General features: G+C 34.6%; 1 protein-coding gene across 4 annotated transcripts; it reads left to right on the forward strand.

Moving 5' to 3' along the window:
* Positions 1-474: 474 nt before the first annotated feature.
* LOC149731108 (uncharacterized) lies at positions 475-25,178 on the forward strand. 4 transcript variants are annotated; one of them, XM_089885330.1, is made up of 20 exons: positions 475-1,163; positions 2,037-2,153; positions 8,189-8,265; positions 8,711-8,848; positions 9,947-10,105; positions 10,718-10,940; positions 11,459-11,606; positions 12,110-12,260; positions 12,578-12,665; positions 13,590-13,807; positions 15,931-16,065; positions 16,588-16,645; positions 18,344-18,444; positions 19,704-19,837; positions 20,431-20,569; positions 21,181-21,316; positions 21,852-22,041; positions 22,424-22,500; positions 22,583-22,689; positions 23,080-25,178. In XM_089885330.1, exons 2-20 carry the CDS (start codon positions 2,084-2,086, stop codon positions 23,314-23,316), a joined length of 2,586 nt encoding a protein of 861 aa, XP_089741456.1. In that variant the 5' UTR covers positions 475-1,163; positions 2,037-2,083; the 3' UTR covers positions 23,317-25,178. The 4 variants fall into 4 exon arrangements, with proteins under 4 accessions (XP_089741456.1, XP_089741455.1, XP_089741459.1 ...); XM_089885329.1 differs by having other exon boundaries at positions 477-1,163; positions 1,981-2,153; XM_089885333.1 differs by lacking the exon at positions 475-1,163 and having other exon boundaries at positions 1,206-2,153; positions 22,427-22,500.
* Positions 25,179-25,781: the final 603 nt, after the last annotated feature.

The following is a 25,781-nucleotide window of genomic DNA, read 5'->3' on the forward strand; positions in this document are numbered from 1 at the left end:
TTACAAAACTAAAACTAGTTTAAGTCTCATCGAACAGAGTGTCTCATCTTCCCCCAGTCTACTATATTTGTTTCAAATAAACGATGTTTATAGTTCCTAAAACAAAATTAGCATTCCGAAAACTACACTTTGTTATAATGTCCCGAGTTCGATTCTCGCCTCGGCTTAACAATTATTTTGAATTTACAAATAATTTCTATGGACTTTGATACATACAACTGTTTGCAACAACATGCAGAATGTTAGCGGCACGGCGCCTAAAAACACGGGTCCCGATACAATTTGGCCCCTAAAAACACGGGTCCCCGATATTTGGTCTGATACATGGCGCCCTCTATAACATGGCGCCCTCTGTTATACATGGCGCCCTCTGTTATATAACATGGCGAGAGTGCGCCATGGTCTGATACCTCAAATGTTTTTTGAAGTGTTTATTTATCGAAATAACCAAAATATCTGCAACCGCGTAATGATTTTTTAACCTTAACTCAAAAACCATTGGAATTATCGGACCAAAACAAAACTTGTTTTATAAATACGTATGGTCATTGACATTTATTGGACGGGGCCGCGCAGCGTTTCTGTTTCAAATAAACAAAATATCTTCATCCGCTTGCAACCCGTAGTTTTATTAGGGACCCCCTAAAAACTGCTGCGCGGCGTATGTGCCACGAATATGTGAGCCCTACGGCCCACACTTCATCGCGGAGACGGGCGGCCAGGCGTTGGAGTGGCTAGACATAGGGCTACGGTCTTGTTTACGATAATTTATAAATGTGTATCAAGAATCATGCGGCATTGCTGCAATATATACAAATGAAATACTGGTGTATAGTGTATTTCAATATCGCTATTGGCATAAAAAGGCTATTTTGTTTGCAACATAAAGGATAACTAAAAATGCTTGGTAGCAAATTGGAACGTTATAATAACAATGGCTACCAGTGTTCAGTGTATTGGATTTGACTGATGTGTACTACTAACTTATGGTGTACATTATAACATTTGCTACCTAATGCTATATTTAACTTCTACTTAATTTTAGTATAGTAATTTTAATGCAAGCTTACTGCACTAGGGTATGTTTAGTAGTTAGAAGTACTGGAAAATTAAATTATACATACAATGTACACATTTGCATTCAAGGAGGAAACACTGTAGGGGTAGGCTACTAATTTGAACTTTGTTGTTATAATCAATGCGCATAATACCACCACATATAAATCACATCGGTAGATAAAACTAAGTAAATACATTCCAATAAAGTAATGTTAGTTGACTGGCAACATATTGTGCCAATCTAACCAAAGAAACAAAACTCTGGATTTATACAAACATAACAATATAACATACATTAATTTTATTTATCTCTTTAAATGCAGTAGCGCAGAATTAATTAATATACCAAAAGAATTACCAGAAAACAACAGTTGTTAAAAATATTATAAAGGCTTATTTATCAGGGTAACCCTTTAGCTGGTGGCCACCTGAAATTTTGGTTTCAAAATGTTCTATAGCCCTTACTGATACCTGCTGTCTAATCAGCGTAATTCGTCTGATTGGCGTAAGGTTAACGATTTATTATGTCACAATCGCGGTCTGTTATGTCACAATAGTGGTATATTACATAAGGTACCGGACGTTATAACCTTGTTTTTTCCCACTGTTTTAACGTAGGAATCAAACGTAACAATACGAATTCTATGACGTAATAATCCAACCTTGGTTTAATTCATAACGGCTGGTGGAAAATACGGTGACGCAGCACGGTTTCGTGCATTTTCAAAGTTAATTTTCAACACAAACACCCGAGTTTTTCTCAAAAAAATTATACAGGGAGTACCAGTAAGACCTAAAGAACATTTTGAAACCAAAATTTCAGGTGGCCACCAGCTAAAAGATTACCATTTATCAGTACGGGTGAATTCTGTTCAATAGTCTACTTCAATGTGTATTATGGCTTTAACTTTTGCAAAATAGATGCTGTGTTAGGTCCTTATTTATCTTGCTATGTTTTGAATGCCCAATACCTGCAGTGGATTCAACGTATTCTGGAGTTGCAGTGTCGCACTTGAACTGTAGCATGTGGGTTGGTCGACTGTGGATTTGTCATTTGCTCCTATTGGGACTTACGGATAGCAACCATATTTTAGGTAAGCTGGGTTACTATTCTTTGCTATTAGTTACTACTTCAAAAGGTAAGCGTGGCCATCAGGAAATTGTACAGCTTATGATTGCTTTTTTCTTTACAAATGTAGACATTTTAACAGTATGTCGTGGGTGTGTTTTAACAACTGTTTTTTTTGTCACAGTACCCTGTTTTTTTTTTAAATACTTTTTAATATTTGCTACCGTAATCGAAAGGACACGGAAATTTCTTGTTATTATTGTTTGTTTGCATAAAAAATAATGATAAATATTTAGACTCATCGCTTATTATCTCCTGTTTATTTTTCCAGTGCTGTAGCATTGTGGTTAGCATACCTGCCTGTAACCCAGAGCAGTGGTTCCCAAAACGTTTTAAGGCGAGCCATTTAAAAGATCAGTCTGGTCAATTCTTGCAACCCAAGCAAATTGCCGGAAAAATACATAAATGATTAAAGTTTTACTAATAATGGTTTAAAGGGCTAATATGTTTATAGAATATTAGGATCAATTATCACATAAAGTAAATTAAAAAGTATTTTATAATTTAACGCCAAAAGGTTTAGTTTTACTTTCTTAAAAATCATCAAAACAGTGAAGAAGACATTATGACTTCTGTGTTTAAGTAAAAAAGATGGTTGGTTTTCTGTATGTAGTGTATTATGTGGTATAATGCTTAAACTTTTCTGGTTTGTGCAGATTAACATCTGGATTACCTGTGTTGTATGTTTTTGCTTATGGTTTTAATTTATTGACATGCAGTACCTATCAATTAAACAAATAAATAAAACTATTCACTCCACATTTGAAGCATGGAACAAAACTCTGCACACTTTTAGTGTGGAACTCCGCTAGCAGAAACATAATATATTTTGGTATGTATGGGAAGATTAGTTTTGTTCGCATTAAGAGCAACAACCCATCTGAAGAGATTGCAGCACATAAATAACAGATTAACAGTAATTTAGAATTTTAGTTAAACGGGTTAAGTAGATTAAAATAATGCATAAATGTACTTAAAGTCTATTGTTTGTTATATTTTTAGCTCTACCGATAATTTATTGCTGTAGTAACGTTATTAAACCTGGCAAATACGAACACTCGGATCCCCGTTTAAGTTTCAATCTGATTGAAATGCGCACATACCGCTTGGCGGATGAAAACGTTGTAAATATAAAGCAGTGCTGCTTCTGGAACATGGATAGGTTGTTTATTACCACCTGTTGCCCTGTTTAATAGGCAAACTACCTTTATTATACATCACGTGGCTGTGAGAATGGCAGGGCCAATTTTCAGTTGCGAATTCCCGCCGAAAAAAAATAGGTATGCGCCGCATGTATACAATGACAAATATGACGTCATGGTCATTGCACAGGTGCACTCCGCATACCCCAGATATTTAAAAATTCGCCGACCCTGGTATTGATATATATATTTATAATATATATATATAATAAATGATAAAGTAAAAAAATGCAGTTTGTTATTTCACTATTTTAAATTAGATTTTTAAAAAAACAAGCGACACAAAAAATAAGCAGCTGACCTAACTTTGGGCCTCGCCCCTTTCGTAAGGAACCAGTGACATAGATCATATTAGTTTAAGGCCTAATTTTCCTACCATGTTGCCTCAGTCAACAAGGTCAAGGACCTTGCCCATAAAGAATGCCGAACTAGCACCAAATTGGCTATTTGAAAATTGATATACATTGATTTGGTTGAAAGGCATTGGTAAAATGCTAACATGTATAATAGGCGTAATGTTGGTACATGTATAATAGGCCATTTTTGATGACTAAAGACACTTCTATATTAAGTGTCACCCTGGATTTTATAAAAAGAAATCACCCATGATTTTATAAAAAATAAAACTAAAAACAATGCTTTTGACTAACTCTAACTTGTATATAGAACTTCATGACAGTTAATGATTAATATACTTGGGGTGACAGGTCATCCGTAAATTTCTTGCAATTCATTTATCAGTAAACATTGCAGGCAATATGATAATGTTTGTTTAACAAGAAACCAATTTAACCTCTAGTGCATTTTAAAGTGTTCTTTGCAAATATACCTTAATATTTGAGTAAATGTTTTGTTCAACCAGTAAAACAGAATCAGTAAACTTTATTACACTGATGTTTTGTCTGTTTACTATTATGGTATGCCTGGTCACCTAAAAGGCAAAAAAATGTCTAATAGCTAATTATGTGAGTCTATTTTTTGAATAGCCGTTTAACCTTTGTATAATATGTACCGTATATTATGTATATATATAAGTTGCCTTAAAGAAAGATAAAAACCCTTTCAAATAGGTCAATACCGAAATAACATGTATCAATTATTTATGCTTTGGTCTACAACCAACAATTGAACCAGTTTTTTTTTCAAATATTGGGTTGTGGATTGTTCGTTTTTGTTAAAGGGGTTGCATTCCCTAATTTTCATTCCAATAGAGACCAGGGTGTCTCTTTTTCTCTTTGCTATTATACTATGTTACACTTGGTTGAATATATTAATGAGGCATGGCCACCAATTTATAACTGGACCAGTTTTTCCTGTTGTAGGCCAAGTTGGGCAATGGAACATGAAGAATATTGTTCTAGTTAAAACCTTAAGTTAAAATTACACCTATTACAAAAAGTTTCATTTTTATTCATTTCTTTATTTATGGTAAAATTACACCTATTACAAAAAGCTTTATTCTACGTTTTTATGTTTATCGTTTTGTGTTTAAATTTTTCCATTATTTTTCTTAATGACCTTTGAAATATACAATTTCTAAAAAATATCAAATGGTTTGCAGACAGTTTAGATTATACACCTTGTGCTACTATACTAACAGCAACTTGACTTTTGAAACAGGGGTGCTATCAAATATGTTTGCACTTAAAGTTTAAGCATAGCACAGTTTTAAGGTGTCTATACAAACAAGCAGAGCAAAATATGTTGCATTCTCTTCATTAATCAATGAGGTTACCCAATGTGTAACTGTGTCCTGGCCAGAACACATCCCAGATATTGAATTTTCAATATTCAAAAATGCACAATGCCTTATCGCTTGTGTTGGGCGTTACATCTTTCATGGTATGTCACGTCCAAGCCTGTTCTGCTTCAATGAATAAGAATATGGATGCCTGATTACAATACGGCGGCAACTTTGGTTCATGCTTGGTTAAGTTAACCCATTCATTATAAATATTAGGCCAGGGTAAACCTTCCTACTGCTTTATAACTTGTTTACCTTTTCTCTTTTGTTCCAAACACTATTTGACATTTATCAACGACTTTAAAATTTTGTTTAGTGCTATGTTTATCAACTATATCAGCTATGATGTTCTATTCTATATTGGTGATGGTGAGGTACAAGTCCTTGTTTACAGAACTACATTGCATTAAGAACGAGTGGATGCACATGTGAGAAATACTAAACACTGAAAGGCATTGGTGTATTTTATGTATCACTATTCTTATAAATATATATATATTTATATTACATTTCCAACCTTTTACTGTTCCTAGAAAGTAGAAACTTTCTTTCAACCAGTTTCACAAGTTTGCAGCAACCTTATGCTGCCTATTATAACCACTAATGTTGTGTGCTAAGCAAATTCAAATCGAAAACTTTATTCTCGGTTATTTTGCTCTAGGCGATGTACCAGCGTATTTTGTTTATTGAACATGGTGCCACTGCTATGGCACAATATATATGCATGGCTATTTTCCACAGTGGCACTATACATATACATTGGTATTTCGTATTTGACAAAAACGAAAACAACACTTATTTTTGTGAAGGTAAAACCAAAGTAGATATTAACTACTCCTATATTTTGAATGTTTAATATCAAGCAATTGTTTACAATACAGACATTGTTTGATAGAAATATCTGCCTTCGATGGCTTTGTAGTTTTGATTAATCTTTCTTTAAAATTTGGTTTAACATGAACATTACTTATTAAACCCCCTTTGTTAGCTATGATCAGTAAATTTTGTTTGCTTAATGAATGCTTTAATAGAACACTATTAATGCGGTTAACTTTGTGATTACATTAGTATGTCTACTTAACAGTGTTTGTTTTATAGGGAGGTTAATTCTGACTTTTATGGCCCTTGCTATTCCTATGTACGAGTTAAGTTGTGTTTATCTAACTTAGCATTGTATGAATAGCAGCATTGTAGTGTTGTATCTAACAAGGCCATCGTCCATGCATAGCAAACAGAACGTTTTAAACCATTTGTGTGCGTCTAGCATAAGCAAAGCAAACCATTTGTTAATGACAGACCCAACCGGTAGGGTCTGGTTTTGTTTTTAACTGTATCATATTGCGTATGAATTATGCACGACTTCGTCCAACTAAAGTATGTTAGACCACTCCCCGGTCATAAATAAGATGCGCAAAGTGAGCATTGGTTAAACGCAATAGTAAAATGCCGTGGTTAAATCGCTCTCTTTACCTGCCCACAGCGGACACGACATACTTTAAGGTTAACGGTTCAATGGCAAGGATACATAGTGAAATTAGGGACAATTCATTGTTTAGGAACAATTCGTGGTTATAAAAGTTCGTCGTGTAATATTAACCACATATTCCGTACTGTACTGTAGTCATGTAGTGTCCTAAAAACAATTTCTATTTTTACTGCACTGAGGGTTCTGTTCACAGAAAATTGAAAATCGTAGTGTGACTGTAATTAATCAATATTATACTGGCATGGCCAGGAAGCGGTTTGTTATTCCATTGTGTGTGTTTGTTTCAAGAACAATTTGTACGCCACCATTGAAATTGCCGTTTTTTGTTGAATTTAAATTTCGGTTTTAAACTAGTATATTGTGCCGTGGTTAAACGTGTCCGTGAACTTGACTGTGAAAACGATGTCTTTGTGTTTAGCGGCTTGAGCTGTAGAACCCTTAACCGCGCCAGGCCATTCCTCTTAAACATTGAGGCGCGCGAAAGCTGCACACGCCCTTTAGGATCGCGCGGCACATACACCTAATACTACCGAGGACGAGTCTGGTTTCTCTCAAGTCACTACGACCGCAGTGTTATGCCGCATTTTTCCACCCGACCAGCCTCGCCTGTTTTAATACGGCGGGCGGTGAGGCGAGATTCTCTGGTCACTTCAGTTTAAGCGCCACGGTTTTTCTCTTTTAAACAAACGCGGTTAAACTTTTCTTGCTGATATGCGTGCACTTTATCGTGTTTGCGCGCGAGTTTACCTCTATTTTCTCTCTTTTGGCTCTTTGTCTCTCTTATTCTATTTTTTTCTCCACCGATCAAGAAGAAAGCTCCTCTACCCATTATCCAAACATAATCGATCACTTTCAAGCGCTGTCACTGCTAGGTTGTCCCAATTTCTTCAATGTGTAAAGAGGATATTAACATAAACCACCCGTTTTGTGTACATTGTATGTCACTCTTCGTCTTCCACATTGCCATAGTGGTGTCTGACCGCAAACATAATCGTTAATCTTTTTTAAAGCAAACTACTCCCATTGCAGGCCCTGTCTGTAAAACACTTTATTCCAAATACATCTTAATTTGTTTTGAATAAATATAACTTAATATGAGCTAGATTTCCACTGTAATATAGATCACCACCAATGCTTTTATACATAGAACACTTACAGTATTAGCAATGGTTTTATTCTTGTGGTCAATGAGTCAGCCTAACTAACTATTCTATCAGTATGTTAAGTTTAATAAATTTGCTTGAAAAATTATTTTTCATTTAATTGCAACAACTTAACATCCACTGTATAATACAAGTAATGAAGTTTACAACCGTTGTTTTTTTACAATATCTGTTTTTTTCCTCTTAATTATTTACCTTACCATAATCAAAGAGACAAATACAAGTTATTATTGTTATTATTATATCCTTTAGGTTTCTCTTTTATGCAAGTTTGTAGCAACATTGAACTGGCATTGCTAGTTTTACATTGAAAGTATTACTCTTTTAAATTAACATTAGCAGTAGTACCTTAATATGTATTTTTTTGCCAATTAGCATTGCAAATAAACCATATATTTCTTGCAGGTTCTAAAGCAGACAAAGAACAAAGAGGTTCTACATGTCCAATTATCTGTCAAGCATGTGCAGCAGATCATTTAAAGGTGACCTGTGTAGCTTTGTACAGTTTTAACTCTTGGATGTTTAAGTTAATCTGACCTTCATAACTGTTTTTGAAAAAAATTAAATAAAATTTATGGTAGGTTAAACAGGCTAGGCTATACAAAATGATTAAAATAAAGTTTGTTGTCTGTTGATTCCTTTATCCACAAAACTAGTACAAGTTACATGGTTCTTGCAAAGTGTTATCCAGCCTTTTATAATCTGCACTAATACTGTTAACTAAAGATACCTTACTAGTTATTTGGGGACCTTTTCATTTTTTGGGTGGGGTTTTACAGTGAAGTTGGCCAGGGGTGACCCATTATTTTTGTTTTACATTTTGTTTGTTATCTCATCTGTCTGTAAAAGATTAAATTTATCTAAATCAGAGTTGGCCCATTACCCAAAGAAGACTTATTTCTTATCATATCTCCTCAATGCACACAGGGTTATCTACAAGTAAAACTGCCTCATGACCAAATGAAAGGCTGCAGTGGTAGAGGGATGCTTGAGAAGCGTAAATCAACTGATACTGAATATGTGGAGAGACATATAATTCATGTGAACAATAACCAATCTGAAACTGTAAGTATTTTCATCAATAATTCGATCATTTGATATCAATAAAAAAACTGTTGCAATGGGCCTAAGTATTTTATTCAGTATTTTAACCATTTCAAATCTCTACAAAAATTGCTGCATAAAAGTATAGGTCAAGTTGATTTGTACTATTTTATTAGACTAATATTCTGTCCAGACAAAAATAGGAAGGGCCCATTATCTTATATTAACAAGAACTTTTACTTGTCTATTTGATTACACTTGCAAAGTTTAAAGAATAGTTAAAACAAAAAGATAAGATATAGGTATAACAACAAAACAACTGTCATTGAAAATTTATACGAAATAGAAGATGTTTATTCTTCATATAGTATTTTAAACCGTACTATTTCTACTTACAAGTATATTTAAATGTGTTGTCCATGGTTCTTAAACTGTTTCCATCAAATATTTTGTATCGAAAGGCGAAAGCCAAGGACTACATATTGATTTTTTTTGTTGTGCTTTCTGCACATTTGCCATCTACGTCTACGGTGTTTTTCTTTTAATTATGAACCCATTACAGCATGGGGTTTTCACTTAAGAAAAACATTTGTAGGTCTACCTTCTAAACCAATGTTTGGTCGTAATATTGGAATGTATTTTCTTTTGTATATGTGTAAGGGCCATAAGCATAACATTAGGGGTACCTAGGCAATTTTTGAAACAGCGGTGACTTACATGCTATGTTTTGAAGCTTCACTTTTAAGCCTGAAACAGCTTTTAGTCTGCTGTTGCCTATACAAACTAGTAGAGCCAACGTATACAGTATTGGAACCATTAATCAATGATGTACCCTTTGTTTAACAACTGTGAGTGTAACTGCATTTTAGCAATGTCACCTACATTTTGTGCAAAATGGTGAGGTCCCAGCAAGGCACAATATAAGGCAAAGGATTAACGCCAGAGTTGGCCCGTTACTGTAACATTGCATATGCACATTCATTCTATTTTATACAGAAAAAGTCCTACAGCCTAGCACCTGCCATGCCCAAACATTGGATTTTTTAGGGCAGTCTTTGGCAGGTTACCCCCTAAAATGTAGAAGTGCAGCCTAGTATATCTACATATCTTCTATTCTAGATATACCTCAGCTTTCATGAGATGGCCACTGCCTCCCTCTTACCTCCAAATTCTAGCAGCATTACTATTGAAAGAAAGTACAAATTCGCACTGATGTCAACAAAGCCCATAAGTTGGGTTATTCAGGGCCTGAAAAGCCTGGAACAATACCAGTTTTATGTAAGTGGAAATTTAAGTTCAGATTTGCAATTTGATGCATTATTATGCAACCATGTCACTTTTTGGTGAAATTATGTATTAGATAAGCTTTATTAAAAGCATTGTTCTTCATACTGGATACAATTGTATGAAACAAATACACAGCTAGTATCATACCTCCCTGACTAAAACATTTTTGTATTTTTAACAACAAAAGTTCAATCTAAATGAGTGCGAGTAAGATGCTATCTGACTCAAAATTTGTTGACCCTTTACCCAAAGAATATATAAACCTATGCACATTCTATTAAATTTGGATGAAGCATGCCATGGGGCATGGGGTTTATGCCAAAGTTTACCCCTTTTTCCAACACTGTATATGCAAATTATAATTTATATGGGTGGGAATTAAGGTTATATGACATGGCACATCACATGGGCCTGAGATTTAAGTCACATTTTGCTTATAACCCCAGCATTGTTTATGCTGATTCTATTCTCTATGGGTAAAGTTCTACAGTAAGACATGCCATGGAACCCAAAATTTAGGCCAGAACCGACCCATTACCCACACAAAATGCTGTTACAATCACTTTAAACCACCAAAGATTTAACTTTTTTTTTGTACTCCAGGTATCTGGCAAGCATTCTAGTATTGTATCTTATGACACCGGTGAAATTATTCCCAAATCCACGTTTGATCTGAACCCTAGTAGCAGTATATTGCAGTTATACTCTACAATTACTGGATGGGCTTTCCCGCCAGACGTTTATGATGAAGATAAAGTTACATCTTTTACATCAGTTGAAAGAGCTAACTTCATTAAACTACAATTTGGTGATAATGTGAATCAAAGTAAGTGAATCAATATGTAGTACCAGTAGTTTTTCAATATCTTTTCATTATGGTATATGTCATTCATCATAGATGTAATCATGTTACCTTTGTTAATTTTACTAAAAACTGGAGTGACGTTGTTAAAATACAGGTACATTCATATTAGTAAAACATAAGGAACGTCATTAATTAAGGTGGTGAATGCAAAGTACTTGGCTCTCCTTGTTTGTATAGACACCTAACAGCAGGATAAAAGTTGTTGCAGATCCTAAACTGTTGGGGCTAAAACATACAATTTTACTCTTGTTTTAAAACTTGGAATGGTACGTGACTCTAGGTCTCCCTTATTTTACACCTATGCATGTGTCCCATACAGTGGGGCAGCAAGAACACATAAGCAGGGGTTTTTGAAAAACATGTTTTTTAAAGGTTTTTTTTTTTAAGGGATTTGCAAACCTTTAAACCCCCCTGACTGAGCTACTGTTTCCATATGAATCTAGCACTACAATGGGTTGTCAATTTATTATATCATTCAGGTGTAATCTGTGAAGAACCTGACTCAAGAGCAAGTGATAAAATCTCTGTTTCTTACTTGGTTCCCAGAACTGATGAAGGTTGTGTCGGCAAAGCTGTAATATTTAAACCGGAACAGCTGGTGTATGCTGTGCAAGTCACAAATAAACGGTAAGCTTGAATATGGTTTTTTGAAACTTGGTACCTACTACTGGAAAGCTGTGTGGGGTATACTGTTTTATGGCCTATCTTAGGCTGCAATCACAGCCCACAGGTTATAACCACATTTGGCAAATAATGTTCGAATGCTTACACTTAATTTTATTTTTCTATGGGATATTTTGGGTTTTGGCTATTCATTCTGCTTGTATCGCAAATTTAAGTGAGCTGAAGATGATTGCTATGTACTTATAATGTGCACGCTATAATATGTAGTTTTTGTCGTTGTGTGACTTTTTATTCTTTGACTGATAAAATCTTGCTGAATACGTTATGACTTATGAAACATTGAAATGTTTTTTTTATAAAAAAGATGTGCCTAAAATAACAGTTTTTTAATTATGCCTGGTTGGGGATAAAACATAACATCTTATACCTGTTTTATTCTAATGTTAAATAAATCTGTGTTTACCTTCAATTTACATTTTCTTTAATGCACAAAAATGTGGTTTTAGAAGTTCAACCCAAATAGTATTACAATTGGAAGGTTTATCATTCCTAACTGAAAGCCAGAAACTTACACTGGTGTTAAGAAACAGCCACCCAGTGGAATGGAAACTAATTGGTGACTTTGGAACCTCTGTAACTACACATATAGAACTAGTGGTAAGTATATGCTTTATTGGGTGCTTTATTAGGGTTGGGGTCCTTGGTGCAGGCCTGAGATTTATGCCAAATTTGGTCCATTACCCCAACAGGCGGGCTGCTAAATGGCATCATTCATCGTTTTATGTGACTAGTGCAACCCAAGTCTAAATCTAATGACAAATCCGTCTTGCTACGAATCATATCCTGCTTTTAGCATACTGCCACTGTCAAAATACCAATGTCCTGTGCATTACCAATACTGTTTACATAGCACGGTCTGTGTGAATGAATATTGCCTTTACCCAACATAAATGCAAAAAGTTATTTTATTCCAGGTCACTCCTAACTCAACAGTGGAAACCAAGGACTTAAACTTATCAGACCAAGCTTCTGCTACTATTGTTATCAGTAGTAATCCAACTGGTAAGCTGTTGCCATATGTATAACAATCAGGTTTCAGTTGTAAAAAGGAAATCGTAACACAGTGTAACTTAATGCCACGATACACACATATGTATTTCCATGCAAATTACACAACAGGCCTCATAAGGCGACATTAAGGGTAACAGGCAAAATTATGAATTTTCTGGCAGTTTTTTCTCTAGTTTTTAAAGTTCGAATTTCACATTACCCACATTATGCTATTTTATTTGCTGGTTGCTTAAACAGTCCGGACCACGCTCTCACAAGTTGGTTCTAAATGAACACATACACCTAATAAATACTATTTGTAAAATTTTTCATGTAAAAAATATAGTTAGGCTAAAGAAAACATTTTTAAAAGTGGACATTATGACTTAAATTACATCATGATCTGCTCAAATCCATCATCTGATATGTGCTTTGTTAGCAAGAAATTAATTTATGTTTGTAGCAAAACACTGTGTTATCGACATAGTGCTTTCTGTTTATTTCAACTTAAGAAAAATGCATTATCGTTGGCTACTGATTTTGTGTGATTTCGTTTCAAAATTAGTTGTTTATGAAATTGGTTGTTAATACATTACAGTATTTGAATTTAACATTTTACAAATTTAAAAGTGAGTGATGTAGAAGTATTAAACTCATCTGCTAAATCAGCAAGTAATATTAGGGAAAATCATTTTTTCTATCTAATTTTTTTCATTTAATAGTGGAAATGCAAGTCACTCAAAACAAGACAAAATGTTGCACCAGTGCATCTAATGTAACTGAAACGCTCTTGCAAAAATTGTCCTAAATAAATGCAAAAATACTTAGAATAGGAAGAAACATGAAAAAATGTGCTCATGATTAAATGCTTGCAAATAAATTTAAAAAATGCAAAATTGATCACAACTAAATGCTCACAAATACCTTTCCGTACAGACATTTCATCATTTTCCAAGCAATATCCCCACCTCACAAGCCTTGCTGTCTTTAACTACGTCAACTTTATCAAAGTGAAACTTAAGCAAGACACCCAACCACTGCCCGATCCACCAGATGCTTCTGAAATCAATATTTTCCTAAACAGTTTGAAACCCTCATGTTGTGGGCCTTCTCATTTCTGCCTCAATTTAACCTTGGATGAAGTAAACAGAGAGGTAAAGAAGTTTCTGTGTTTAACATTTGTAATTTTGTTTTTTTACTTTTTTTTGTAATTTGCTTTTTATTCAATTTTTGTCGATGTTTTTTAAACTTTTGATACAGCTTTACAGGCAGTGGGGTATGTATGTTTTAGTGGTGCTTGAACTTGTTCCACCTTGTTTTGCACTCCAGTTTTAAGCAGGAAACCTTTGCATGATAGTGAGAGATTCATTATAACAAGTGTCACTATATAGTAATGCTATATTATATTTGACCCTTTTCCCAATATGCCCATAGGTATGCCCAAGGGGCATACCAACGAAAAATAAAAATTTGTATATGAATAGATATGCTCAAATGTAATCTAAACGTACCATCAAAGTTTGCCAAAACGATACGGCTTCTAAAAAAATCGCGTGAAAAAAACCAGCTGGAGTAAAAAAAATTCGGCTGTTTCGACAATGCATGGGATTTCCAATAAGAAAAAAAATCACTCAATTTTGATCGCTTCTAGTTTCTAAAATACTGAAGAAAATTCAAATTTTATTTCTGATTTGGTATAATGAATGCTTCTTCTTCAAGAATATATAAAAAATTGCACAACATAGACTTTATTATGTTTTAATTTTTCGATTGAACGTAGGTACATACCAGATTATGCTGACTCAGCATATTTTTAAACCGAATGTTAAACACGAAAAACTGACTTTTTTATAAAAAAAATGGTACAGTGGGTAGTAGTGGGACATGTGCTGAGTCAGCACTTTATGTAGCTATGTTCAATCAAAAATTAAAACATAATAAAGTCTATGTTTTACAATTTTTTATATAGTTCTGAAGAAGAAGCATTCATTATACCAAGTCAGAAATAAAATTTGAATTTTTTGCAGTTTTTAGAAACTAGAAACGATCAAAGTTGAGTGAAATTTTTTGTTATGGGAAATCCCATGCATTGCGCAAACTAGAAACGATCAAAGTTGAGTGAAATTTTTTCTTATGGGAAATCCCATGCATTGCGCAACGGCCAATTTTTTTTTACTCCAGCGGTCGAATTTGCGGTTTTCAAACTCATTTTTTTCAAAAGCTGTTTTGTATTTTAAAACATTGATGGTAGCTTTAGATCACAATGAGCATATCTATCAATACACAAATTTTGATTTTTCGTTGTTATGCCCCTTTAAGTTCTAGTTACACCATAGCAAATCAGTAGTTGTTCAAACAATGTAAAAAATAGTATACTTTGTATTTTAATGCCTTTTCCAATTAAATGTAAATAGATTTTTAACTGTAAGCCTGTTTTATAACTATGTTTTGTGGCTATATACTGTCTTTTTTTCAAATATTTTTTAATCTTCGCTTCCGTAATCGAAAGGACAAATAGAAATTATTGTATATTAATATTACAGTAGGGTAGGGAAAGATGAGACACTTTTTCATTTTAATTTTTGTCCCATTTGGTTATAAACAAAGACCATTTAAAGAATTATGAAATCGTATACCCACGACTCCCACAGACTGTTGTTAATTGTTTAAAACCAGATCAGGATACTTAGATGTTCAAAAGATGTCCCTGTGTCCCCTCTTCCCCTATCCTAAGAAGTCCTCCATATTACCACTGTTTAACTTAATAACTTGGTTAAACAACAAAGTATATACATTCCATGGACAGATTGTTATGTTGTTGTGTAAATTGTGGTTCCATGAACTTACTAAGCGTGGTGGTGTGTTTGTAATACAAAGGGCAAATATTTATTAACCCTTTTTTAGATTGCCAGCCTGTAAAGCTGGTTTATTGCTTTTAATAAAACATTGCTCCTATAGTATTCACACCTATAGTGAAAATTGTATGTTGAACATAACATGCAAAAGCCATTATGTTTGCCATCATTTGTGCAATTTTATAAACAATTATATATATTTATTTACTTTTGTTGCCAACCATATTACACTTGTTTTGTAAAACAACTCTTTTTGCGTTTATTTGTCTTCCTACTTTTAATAAGTACGACATTTATAGGATGTTAAAATGTATTCGCACAAATAAATATAAGAGTTAATTTACAAAACAACATTCCTATAACTCCCAACCATTTTAACAGTATGGTGATATTGAAATTTTACTTCATGATCATTTTTTCAGGCAAACCTTCTGTTAAGACAGTTGGTAAGCTTCAATGATTGTCCGTTGCTTCAGGATGCTGACGTTTTATATCTTCGTGCAAGGGTAGGAGAATGTGGTGTTAGATTGAAAGACAATGCACAGATGCAGACAGAGGTATGCTAAAACTTAATCTCTCATATTATATAAGTATAAAGGGTAAGATTTAGCCATGTTAACTGGAGTAAGTATTGTGGGGTAAGATGATATATCGAAATACCTTTACCAACTATATTTCCTGATGTGTTTTTAACATTTAACAACTCGCTCTTTGAGTTGCTGTATATAATTCTGTGAATATTCTTAGTATATAATAAATATGTGATAAAGGAAAGTGAAAGGTCACATCTTAACCAACCCTACTATATCATTGGTGCTTGTAAATATATGCACCCCATATTGATATCTTATTGTTTTGTAAAACTAATACAAACATGTCTTGATTTCTATATCAGGTGCCATGGCACAGTTATTAGTGCCTGCCTTTAGCTTAGCATAAAGTTTAGTAAACAATCTCAGACCTGCAGTGATTTTTTCTAATTTCTATAAAACATCATTCTTGTTGATATACAAATCACATCTGTTTAATGTACCAGCTTTCAATACAGAACCCCTCATATAAACTTGTGTTTATTCCAGGCATATTTTGATCTGCTACAGAATTCCTTCCATGTAACATTTACATGTAATATACCAAGTGAGTTTTATCTTATATTAACATATAATTTGTCATCCATACAAATAAATAATCACCCACAAATTAAATATGTGGTAACTCATGAGCTGGTAGTGTAAATGGACAAATAAGTTCCAATCATTTAGACCAGGCGTGCCCAACCCGTCGACCGCGGTCTACCGGTAGTCCGCGGACCTATCTCCGGTCGACCGAGACAGGTGTAATAAAAAAAATCAAAAAATCTGCTGTCGCGTTATAATTGCCAAATCATTAATTTTATCAATACTTTGTACAAAAAATACGGACCGTGTTAAGAGGGCGTACCTGTACGGCAGCAGGCAAAAATCCAAGATGACGACTACTATGACGTAACAATCGGAACAATGGCGATTATTTTACAATAATTTCCTTAACCTGGTCTGCATGATTTGTACACTAGTAACTCTCTGTGCTTCAAACTAAGTATTTTTGACTATATTCCCCCAAATTTTGATCCTTTCCGACTTTTGACAAGCGATCGCAACAAACGTCAGTAGCATGGCAGAGAGATAACAAGCCATGACCTACCATTTTATCGCTAAATAGGAGGACGATTATTTTTTCCTGTTCATTCATATTCAAAGCCTGTTTGTTTAATATGCAATGCAACGGTACAGTAGGGCAAAAAAAGCAAATCAGGAGCAGCACTTTAGAACAGTACACGAGGCTATGAGAGGGATTTTCCTGCAAAAACACAACTAAGCTTTGCTAAATATGACGTGTGAGGTGTGACGCAACAATTGTATGTGTGACGTTTTTCGTTTGTTACATTTCAGTTAGTTTTGGTAACGAAATCATTGAAATTTGTGTAGTAATTAAAGTAGTTTTGTTGCTGATAAGTTAAAACCATGAGCATGGTTCATTGAACCGCTGCAGTTGCTTATACAGGGGATAAACGCATACAAGAGATATTTCGGCATACGTTGACGCTAGCTGGTAGACCGCGTGCAGTTGGTTAGTTGAAAAGTAGATCTTGGGTCGAAAAAGGTTGGGCACGCCTGATTTAGACTTACACATTTATATATGTATATAAGTAGTATGTGTGTTAGGGTAATGGGCTAAATTTGACTTAAATCCTAGTTGCTTTGACAAGTACCTCACTCCTGTAGAAAGGAATATTCTAGTTTTTTTAAAAAAAGTAGAAACAACGGCCATAATCTAAGTTTTCTTATTTACTTTAACCATTATTGAGCAAGCAAGTTGAATGTGTTTATGGCCTTTAAGATTCCATCAGTTGTTTAGCCTTAGGCGAAATGTCTCAAACCACAACGGTCATCTTTCTAGTTTTCACAAAAAACTTTGTTTCGCGTTCTGTCTGTTAAACTTATATTCGCTGTATTTATGTATTGCGATAATGTATCAGTTTTATGAACCCCAACATTATGTTCAAAACTTCCATTATAAAAAGTGCATTACATTTTAAAATGACTAACCAAGCCACCTCCATTAAATATTTTCTCTGAAATAAAATAAAAAATTAAATATTTTCTCCATTATAAATAGTGCATTACATTCTAAAATGACTAACTGTGCCACCTCCATTAAATATTTTCTGCGAAATGTACAATCAATAACTTAAATCAATTTCCTGTTTTATTTGTTAATGTATTTTTGTACAGTGGAATCAATGTTTTTTAAAAAGAATTTTTCTTGAAAATTTATTAAATAATTTTTCCTCAGAAATCCAAATGCAAGCTTACCCCGATTACGAGAGAAATCATCCAATCAAATTCCCTCTTTCCCTCCAAGATTCAGAACCAAGAAGAAATATTTTCATTGAGGTTTGAAACTTGTTCATTCAAAATTAATAGAATATTTCTCATAAAATACTAAAAATTAACAAATGAATTTAATTCCGGCGTTGTGGCACAATGGTTAGCACACCTGCCTATAACTGAGAGGTTACGGGTTCAAAGCTCGTCGCTGCTACGAGTAAGCAAACAAGAGGTGTATAAAACACCTGTGTTAAAAAGACTATTACATACGTTCATAATTAGATGCATAAAACCCAGATTTTCTTGTTTCTCCCCACATCACTAATGATAGTTTTAGCTTTTTTAACCGAAATGTCTAAAATGAAAATCATGTTTTCCATATGGCCTATGTTTGTATTAAATATTTTACCTAAAAAAGGACTATTTTACATAAAATCCCTAAACTAAAAATATACGATCATTTTTAGTTGAAATAGTTTAACTTTGCAAACGATTTGTTGTGTTTCGTAAACTGCGGACGTGACTTTCTACGTCAAGTCACCACCATGCTTCCCCTGAAAGCAAATATTTAAATGCGAAATGATGAGCTTGCGGTAAATTCATGCTAATTTATTTGCTCAGCAAGGGATGTTTTAATATCAACGAGGCTTTCATAAACTTCGACATACCCCTTGTTGTGTGACTTTATTTTACTCTACAAATAACCCTAAACTTGTGACCCAGTAAACAAAAGTGTTTGTAACAACTAACAACCGTGAAAGCAGTTTTTTTATTTGTCAGTCTTTAGGGTAACAGTGTTAAAGTACAGTTACACTCATAGTCATTAAACATTGTGAACCTCATTGTTTAATGTGGCGAATGCAATATATTTTAGCTCTGCCCGTTTTTGTAGACACTTGACAACAGGATAAATCATCGATTCTTAAACTTTTTTGTATGTTTTACCCTTTTAACAAAGATGCTTATAAGATTTACCCCCAAAATATAATATGGCGCTCAATTACAATAGTTATATTTAATCCGACAAATGCCCTTGCCTTTTGAAAGCTAGATGTTTTTTTTTGATTGGTAGCTTTTAACCCTCTAAATACCAGGAATTAACCTCAGTTTAAAAAACGCTGTGATAAAAGCTAGTTTAGGCCTCAAACTGGAGTGCTTAAACATATTAAGTCGATGGCGACATGTAACATTCAACCTATGGTACTAACTGTGTAAACAATAATGGTAATGCAGTACTAGCACATAACATGGTTATTTCACGGTAGCAGTATCAGTATGTAAGAACAGCCGTAACATTACACCTATGGTAACAATGTATTGTTCAGATATCAGCAGATACAGATGAGGACGCATGGATGGGAGTTCATTTAGATGAATGTACAATAACCAAACATCAACATTCTATAACCAACTCCATACAACTTATCTCTGGTAATTGTCCAACCAACCAACATGTTAGGTGAGTCTCTATAACATGGATTCTTAACTTTTTCATTGCTGCACCCTTTTTTAAATCACCAGCCAATTCTCACCCCCCTTCTGGAATTGCTTATAAATAGACCTAACCAACCTTAATGATTCAGCATCCCACACCCCCTGGGAACTTCTCACTCTCCTGGTTAAGAAACCCTGTTGTTGCCGGTTATTTAAACTGTAAAAGTTTTGATTATCTGTAAAATAGTTTCCCCCTCAATAATATATGATGCAATTTACTGTCAATTGGATGTAAAACTAAGTTCTCTAACATTTATTTAACCGGTATGATTTTTTATCAACTGTCAAACAGGCTACTTCATACGCTGTAATAGTATATTATGTGTAATGAATTTATTAGGTACAAAAATAAATGGTTTATTCAGTGCGTCTTTTATTTTATTTCAGTTACAATATTCCTACTTTTTGGGTGGTGTCCTTGATTACCTAATTTTTTGGCTCATCACCCAAACAACCAGACTGCTTATCTGTGTTCATGTTATCAGTGGCCCTGACTCTATAATAGTCCTACGTATTCTCAGCATTAAACTTATTTTATCGTTTGAAACCTTGTTCCAGTTTCATGGTCCCACACACCAACATGCACAAGCAAACTTTTACTTTTCCCTCTTCAATGTTGGATGATGTCGGGGCTGCCAACTTCACAGTGGAGTGTTGCGCGTTTCTCTGCTCTTCCATTGCCAACCAATACCCCAAGGTAAGAATGTTGTTAAAAGCAAAATGCACTATGGCGCCGTGGCATAGTGGTTAGCGCGCCTGCCTGTAACGGTAATGGGTTCAAGGCTCGTCGCTGCTACAATTGTGGACGTATGTGTCCTTGGGCAAGACACTTAACGGCAATTGCTCCGCTCGTCGCTGCTACCCTTGTGGACGTATGTGTCCTTGGGCAAGACACTTAACGGCAATTGCTCCAACCCAGTGGTCACTAATGGGTTGTCCAAATTATCAGCCATACATAAAAAAATTTCCCGGCCACGCTAGGATAAAGTAAGTAACTTTCATTCATTCACTCACTATGCCTCTGGATCAGAGTTTATAGGTTTGAAGTTGGATGCTGCTACCATTGTGGGTGTTTAAGTGTCTTTGGGCAAAGCACTTAAACACAATTTGTACAACCCAGTGGTCACATAATGTTTGTTTAATCTTTTTTAAATTGTCAGCAATACATTAATGAAAACATCACCCACAAAGTTGCACACGTTGTAACATGTAAGGTGTGTGAAACAGAACACCTATGTTATAACGACTGTCATTGTCCCCTAACCAACAGATGATAAATAACTTACATTCATTCATTGATATTATCAGTGCGCCAACGAGCATGGGATGAATTGTCGAAACGCTCAACCAACAAATAGTGTTTGTCGCGAGGATAAATATAATGTTGGACCGTTCCTACATGTTACAACATCCACACAAACCATGATACTAGAAACTGGGAAAGGTAGCACTGGTTTAATTTATTTTATAAACTTTGTTTAATTTATTTTATAAACTTGTTTTTTTTACGCGTTAGCTAAAATAAAATAACTTTTGTTTAGGTTTTTGGTAAAATCTGGGCTGACATTGTTAAATTGTATTTACACTAGTCATCAAAGATAGGGAACTTCATTAGTGCAAAATGCGGCGAGTGCATTATACTTTGGCTGTGCTTGTTTGTATCTAACAAGCAGGGTAAAATCTGGAGTGACATTGTTAAAATACAGTTACACTCATAGTTGTTAAACATAGGGAACCTCATTAATCAATGTGGTGAATACAATATACTTGGGCTGTGCTTGTTTGTTAGAAATCTAACAACCAAGGTGAAAGGCATTTTAATATGTAAAACTAAGGTGCTGCATCATATGATGTAACACCTGTTTAAAAAGCACAAGAACCTCCATTATTACACCGATGTTAGTTACATATGAAGTAGCTCTCACTCATTCTTGGGGTCTGCAAGTCTTGGATCTACATTAACATTGAATTCCATACAGAAGAAAGCAAAGAAATGAAAATTGAGTTGAAATATATGCTTGCCATTTCATTTGGAATGTTTCTTGTTGGTGTTATCTTGGTTTTTACGCTTTGTAAAATACGACAACATTACAAGAGAGTTCCGCGTCGCGTAGCAACAGAACAAGATCAATGTTTGTTGAACAATAAATGTTCGTACACTCATGCAAGGTACGAATGTTACTTTATCTAAGACGCCTTTTTTTTAATTTCCTTTTTGCTTTTTTATTATTACACCATTGGTACCATCTTCTGGGGGGAGATATAAATGGGCCCAATGCCAACTGGACAAAAATTACGCTTTTTACCTCTGTGATTAAGATAAAAATATATAATCACTTACAAAATCAAGATTGTTCACGTCTGGTTATAACCTTTTATAATAGCAACTTACCCGTATTAGTGTGTACCTAACTATACGCGTAGGTTCTCATAACTTATTCCCGCCTATGCATGCCCATGTTAGGCATATATATATATCACTGCATGTATATATATACAAGATATACTGACCATTATTGTATGTTGTGTAACTTTCCATGTATTTCCACAGCAGCCAAAGTGAGAGTGGTGAAATATCAAGACAAACTCTTTACGTGAATGTCAACAACAGATCAAATAAAATCACTGGTAAGAAAAATTTTCTAATTTAAAAAAAAAAATCTTTTAGTTACAAACTTTTAATTTTTTCTTTTAACTTGGTGTTTTGTAGAAAAAGAGTGCCTGAGTGGAAAGAGTGATTACATGGGACTGTACCACATATCTCCGCTTGTATCTTCTAATTACACTGAAAAACACATCGTGGAGGTCGTTGGAAAGGTAGGATTTTCAACTATTTTGCTTTTTCTTGCCTATAATTGTAACAGCATCAAGACTTTAGCATTAACATTTAATGTAACCTATATCACCTCGCATGAGGGGTTACAACAGTTGTTGTAGCACTGGTGTTCTGTTTCATACATCTTGTGCCCCCTACAAGTTTCCACGTGTGTAACTTTGTGGGTGATTGTTTATGTAATTCGGCTGACAATTTAGAAAAATAATTTGAGACCACTGGGTTGACGCAACTGGTGTTAGGGGTCTTCTGTAAACACATATACGCCACAATGTTAGCAGCAAGCTTTGATCCCATACCCTTTATGTCTCGCCATCAACAACTAATATAACTTGTTGTATTTTCAGTTGAAATAAATGTTCAATATTTTCCAGGGGAAGCAAGATGGAAGTGAATCACCGTTGTTGGGAACTTCCTCGCTCGAGCATAGAAACTGCCGAGCAATTCCCAGCACACGGGGCAAGAGCAGGGGTCATGCTGATGATACCTCGAGTGCAGACAGTGGTGTTCCTGTTGAACCTGACAAATCAGAATCAAGCTCTGTTACATCACAAACTGCAGCACAAATTTTCGTCAGTAACTTGACAGACATGAAAGAGGAGACGGTATAAATTTGACTCGAAAAATTCACAAGTTAAGGTTCAACATGACGATGTCCCCTTTGAACCAAGATGACCTCTGCCAACCCTTGTTCCTGACCTCATTTTTTATTATTTAACATTTCTTAACTTCACCTCAAACCATAAGTTAACTATTCTCGCCGATGGGCCTCACAACATATTCTTATATTTGTATGACGAAAAAGACATCGTGCTTTCCACAGCGACAAAACTTTATTGCGCGCTTGAAATACGTGGTGCAACTTTATTCCAGATTCTCACCTCACCAAAAGCTTGTTCCAATCACAACTTAATACTCCATCAGCAAAATAACGTTTGGTACTCTTGTTCTTGAAGGTCACTATGTTTCCTCGCTGTTACTTCTCCACCTCAGATATTCTCTCCATGCTTTCTTGCATGGAAGAGACAAATCTTTTTGTGTCCCATCTTATTCCTTAGCTCGGCGTGTTTAGTTTTTCGTTCAACACAAAAGACGGAAACATTCAACCTCCTTTCCCAGTGGCTTGTATACCTCAAGAAGTATCACCCGATTTTTCACGTCATGTGTTCTTTCGTTTTCACCTATAGCTCGCTACTGACCCCATATGTCTTTGGAAAGACCTGTTACTTCCGAATTCACAAGAATTGGCTTTCTGATCACGAGAACCGTCCTCAAAATTGGTTTTCTGGCAATTGCCTCCTACCTCTAAACAAGCGCGGATTCCTTAGCAATATTGTTCCAAGGTTTCTGTTATAACTTGCATTTGGTTACTTCACATTTAATTACCGGATATCAACAAAGCTTATCAGAACCTCTCACATTCTGAATGAAAACCTCATACAGTTTAAAAATGCGAGGTATTATTTGCCAATAAGTTTCCATTTCTTTTCTTCGTGATAAATCAAGTCCCAAAAAGTTCCGAGATGAAATGCAATGTTTTTCCAACAGTTCAAAATCGTGACCTTAATTTTTTAACAGAAGCAATATCCTTTACTTCTGTTTGTTTTTAAAAAACATCATTTATTTGATTATCGTTTAAATATCTCTTCATTTTAGCATGGGATAAGCATGTTTTTTAAATAGTTTTGATGAAATTGTACAATGTTTTTTTCATCATATTAATATTTCATGTAAAGACGTCTTAAAATAGTTTACATACAACATATAAACAAATTTTTATCTTGCACAAAGAAACAACATAATTCGATTTACGAAGCACCTCAGCATTAAAATGCGATTGTTTTCCTCACTTAATGTTTCCCATGACTGCTACCTGGTCTATGTTCTACCAGTTTCTAATCTTACAGAGCTGAACTGCAACCCCATTGTATTGATTTATAGAAAATGCTTCCCAATTCTCCTGACAGAAGTTGTATTACAAAATTATGTGAAAGCTGTTTTTAATGAAATATTTTTCTTTTAAAGATTTTTTTGTTTTACTTTGTACATACATGTACACTCATGCGGTGAATGATTCCTTTAATGTGCCGTCATTACACAGTTAAGGCGGTTGTAAAAGTTCCAAATATGAATGGTGTTATTGAAATAATCAAACACCTTAACTGGTTTAACCTTTTAACTTGCTGTTTTAAAAACACGAAAAACTACTGGTTTGTGTTGTATTTATTTTTTAAATTGTTGTATGACAATAACTTGTTTTGTAAATATGCGTTTTTGTGCGGCTGACTCTGGCCGCACTTTAAATACCTTCCCAAGAGTTAGCGAAGCTGTTTGGGAAAGGTAGGGGCGTGGTACTTAGTCGTCATACCCCGTTTTAATTTCTTAGCAGATCCACTTAAAGTTCACTTTATGAAAGGAGCGTTTATTGTAAACTTGATGTCGACGCTCAATAAAATGTTCAATGCAAAGAAAATCTCTTTTTTTGAAAAACTAGACCCCTGTCCTATCAGACTTACTTTATACAAGCTATGTTTTTATTGTATTAGGAAATTACGTGCAAGTTGTATTGTAAGGGTGTGGGGTAAGACAGGACACCGCTACCACCCAAATCGTGTTTCTAACAATGCTATTTTAAAACTGTTGGGCTACAGTTATAAAGTTATGTATATATTCTTAGTACAAGGCTCATCGCTGGCAATTGCTTTCATGTTCAAGCTTGGGCAGGACACTTGACGGCAAAAACATCCGTGATATATCAGAATGTTAAACGATTGTAAAACAAGGCGTGTCAGTACTATGTGTTTATTGTAGCGTATTATATTGAACAATAACACAACATTGTCTTTCTGTTGTCAATGTTTTGGCCAAGCAAAACGTTCAGGCCATGAACCCGGTCGTTTTTGTTCGACTGACTTAATAAAACTAAAACTCATTTTACCCTAAAAAAAAATAGGCTATACATTTTTACACAGTTTATTTTAGTTCGCAATCTACATTTCGTGCATGCTTTACATTAATGTACAAGCTGTCAATATTTTAACTACAAACATGATATTAACATGTGAAAACCAAATTT

This window comes from Ciona robusta, chromosome 9 (genome assembly GCF_009617815.1).
Source record: "Ciona robusta chromosome 9, ASM961781v2".
NCBI classification, from domain to species: domain Eukaryota; kingdom Metazoa; phylum Chordata; class Ascidiacea; order Phlebobranchia; family Cionidae; genus Ciona; species Ciona robusta.

Excerpts from the sequence above, each read along its gene's own strand:
- LOC149731108 (XM_089885330.1), top strand. The coding sequence starts at position 2,084 with ATGTGGGTTGGTCGACTGTGGATTTGTCATTTGCTCCTATTGGGACTT. Across the intron at positions 13,808-15,930 it reads TGGATGAAGTAAACAGAGAG|GCAAACCTTCTGTTAAGACA; the intron begins GTAAAGAAGTTT and ends TCATTTTTTCAG. Across the intron at positions 16,646-18,343 it reads ATTTACATGTAATATACCAA|AAATCCAAATGCAAGCTTAC; the intron begins GTGAGTTTTATC and ends ATTTTTCCTCAG.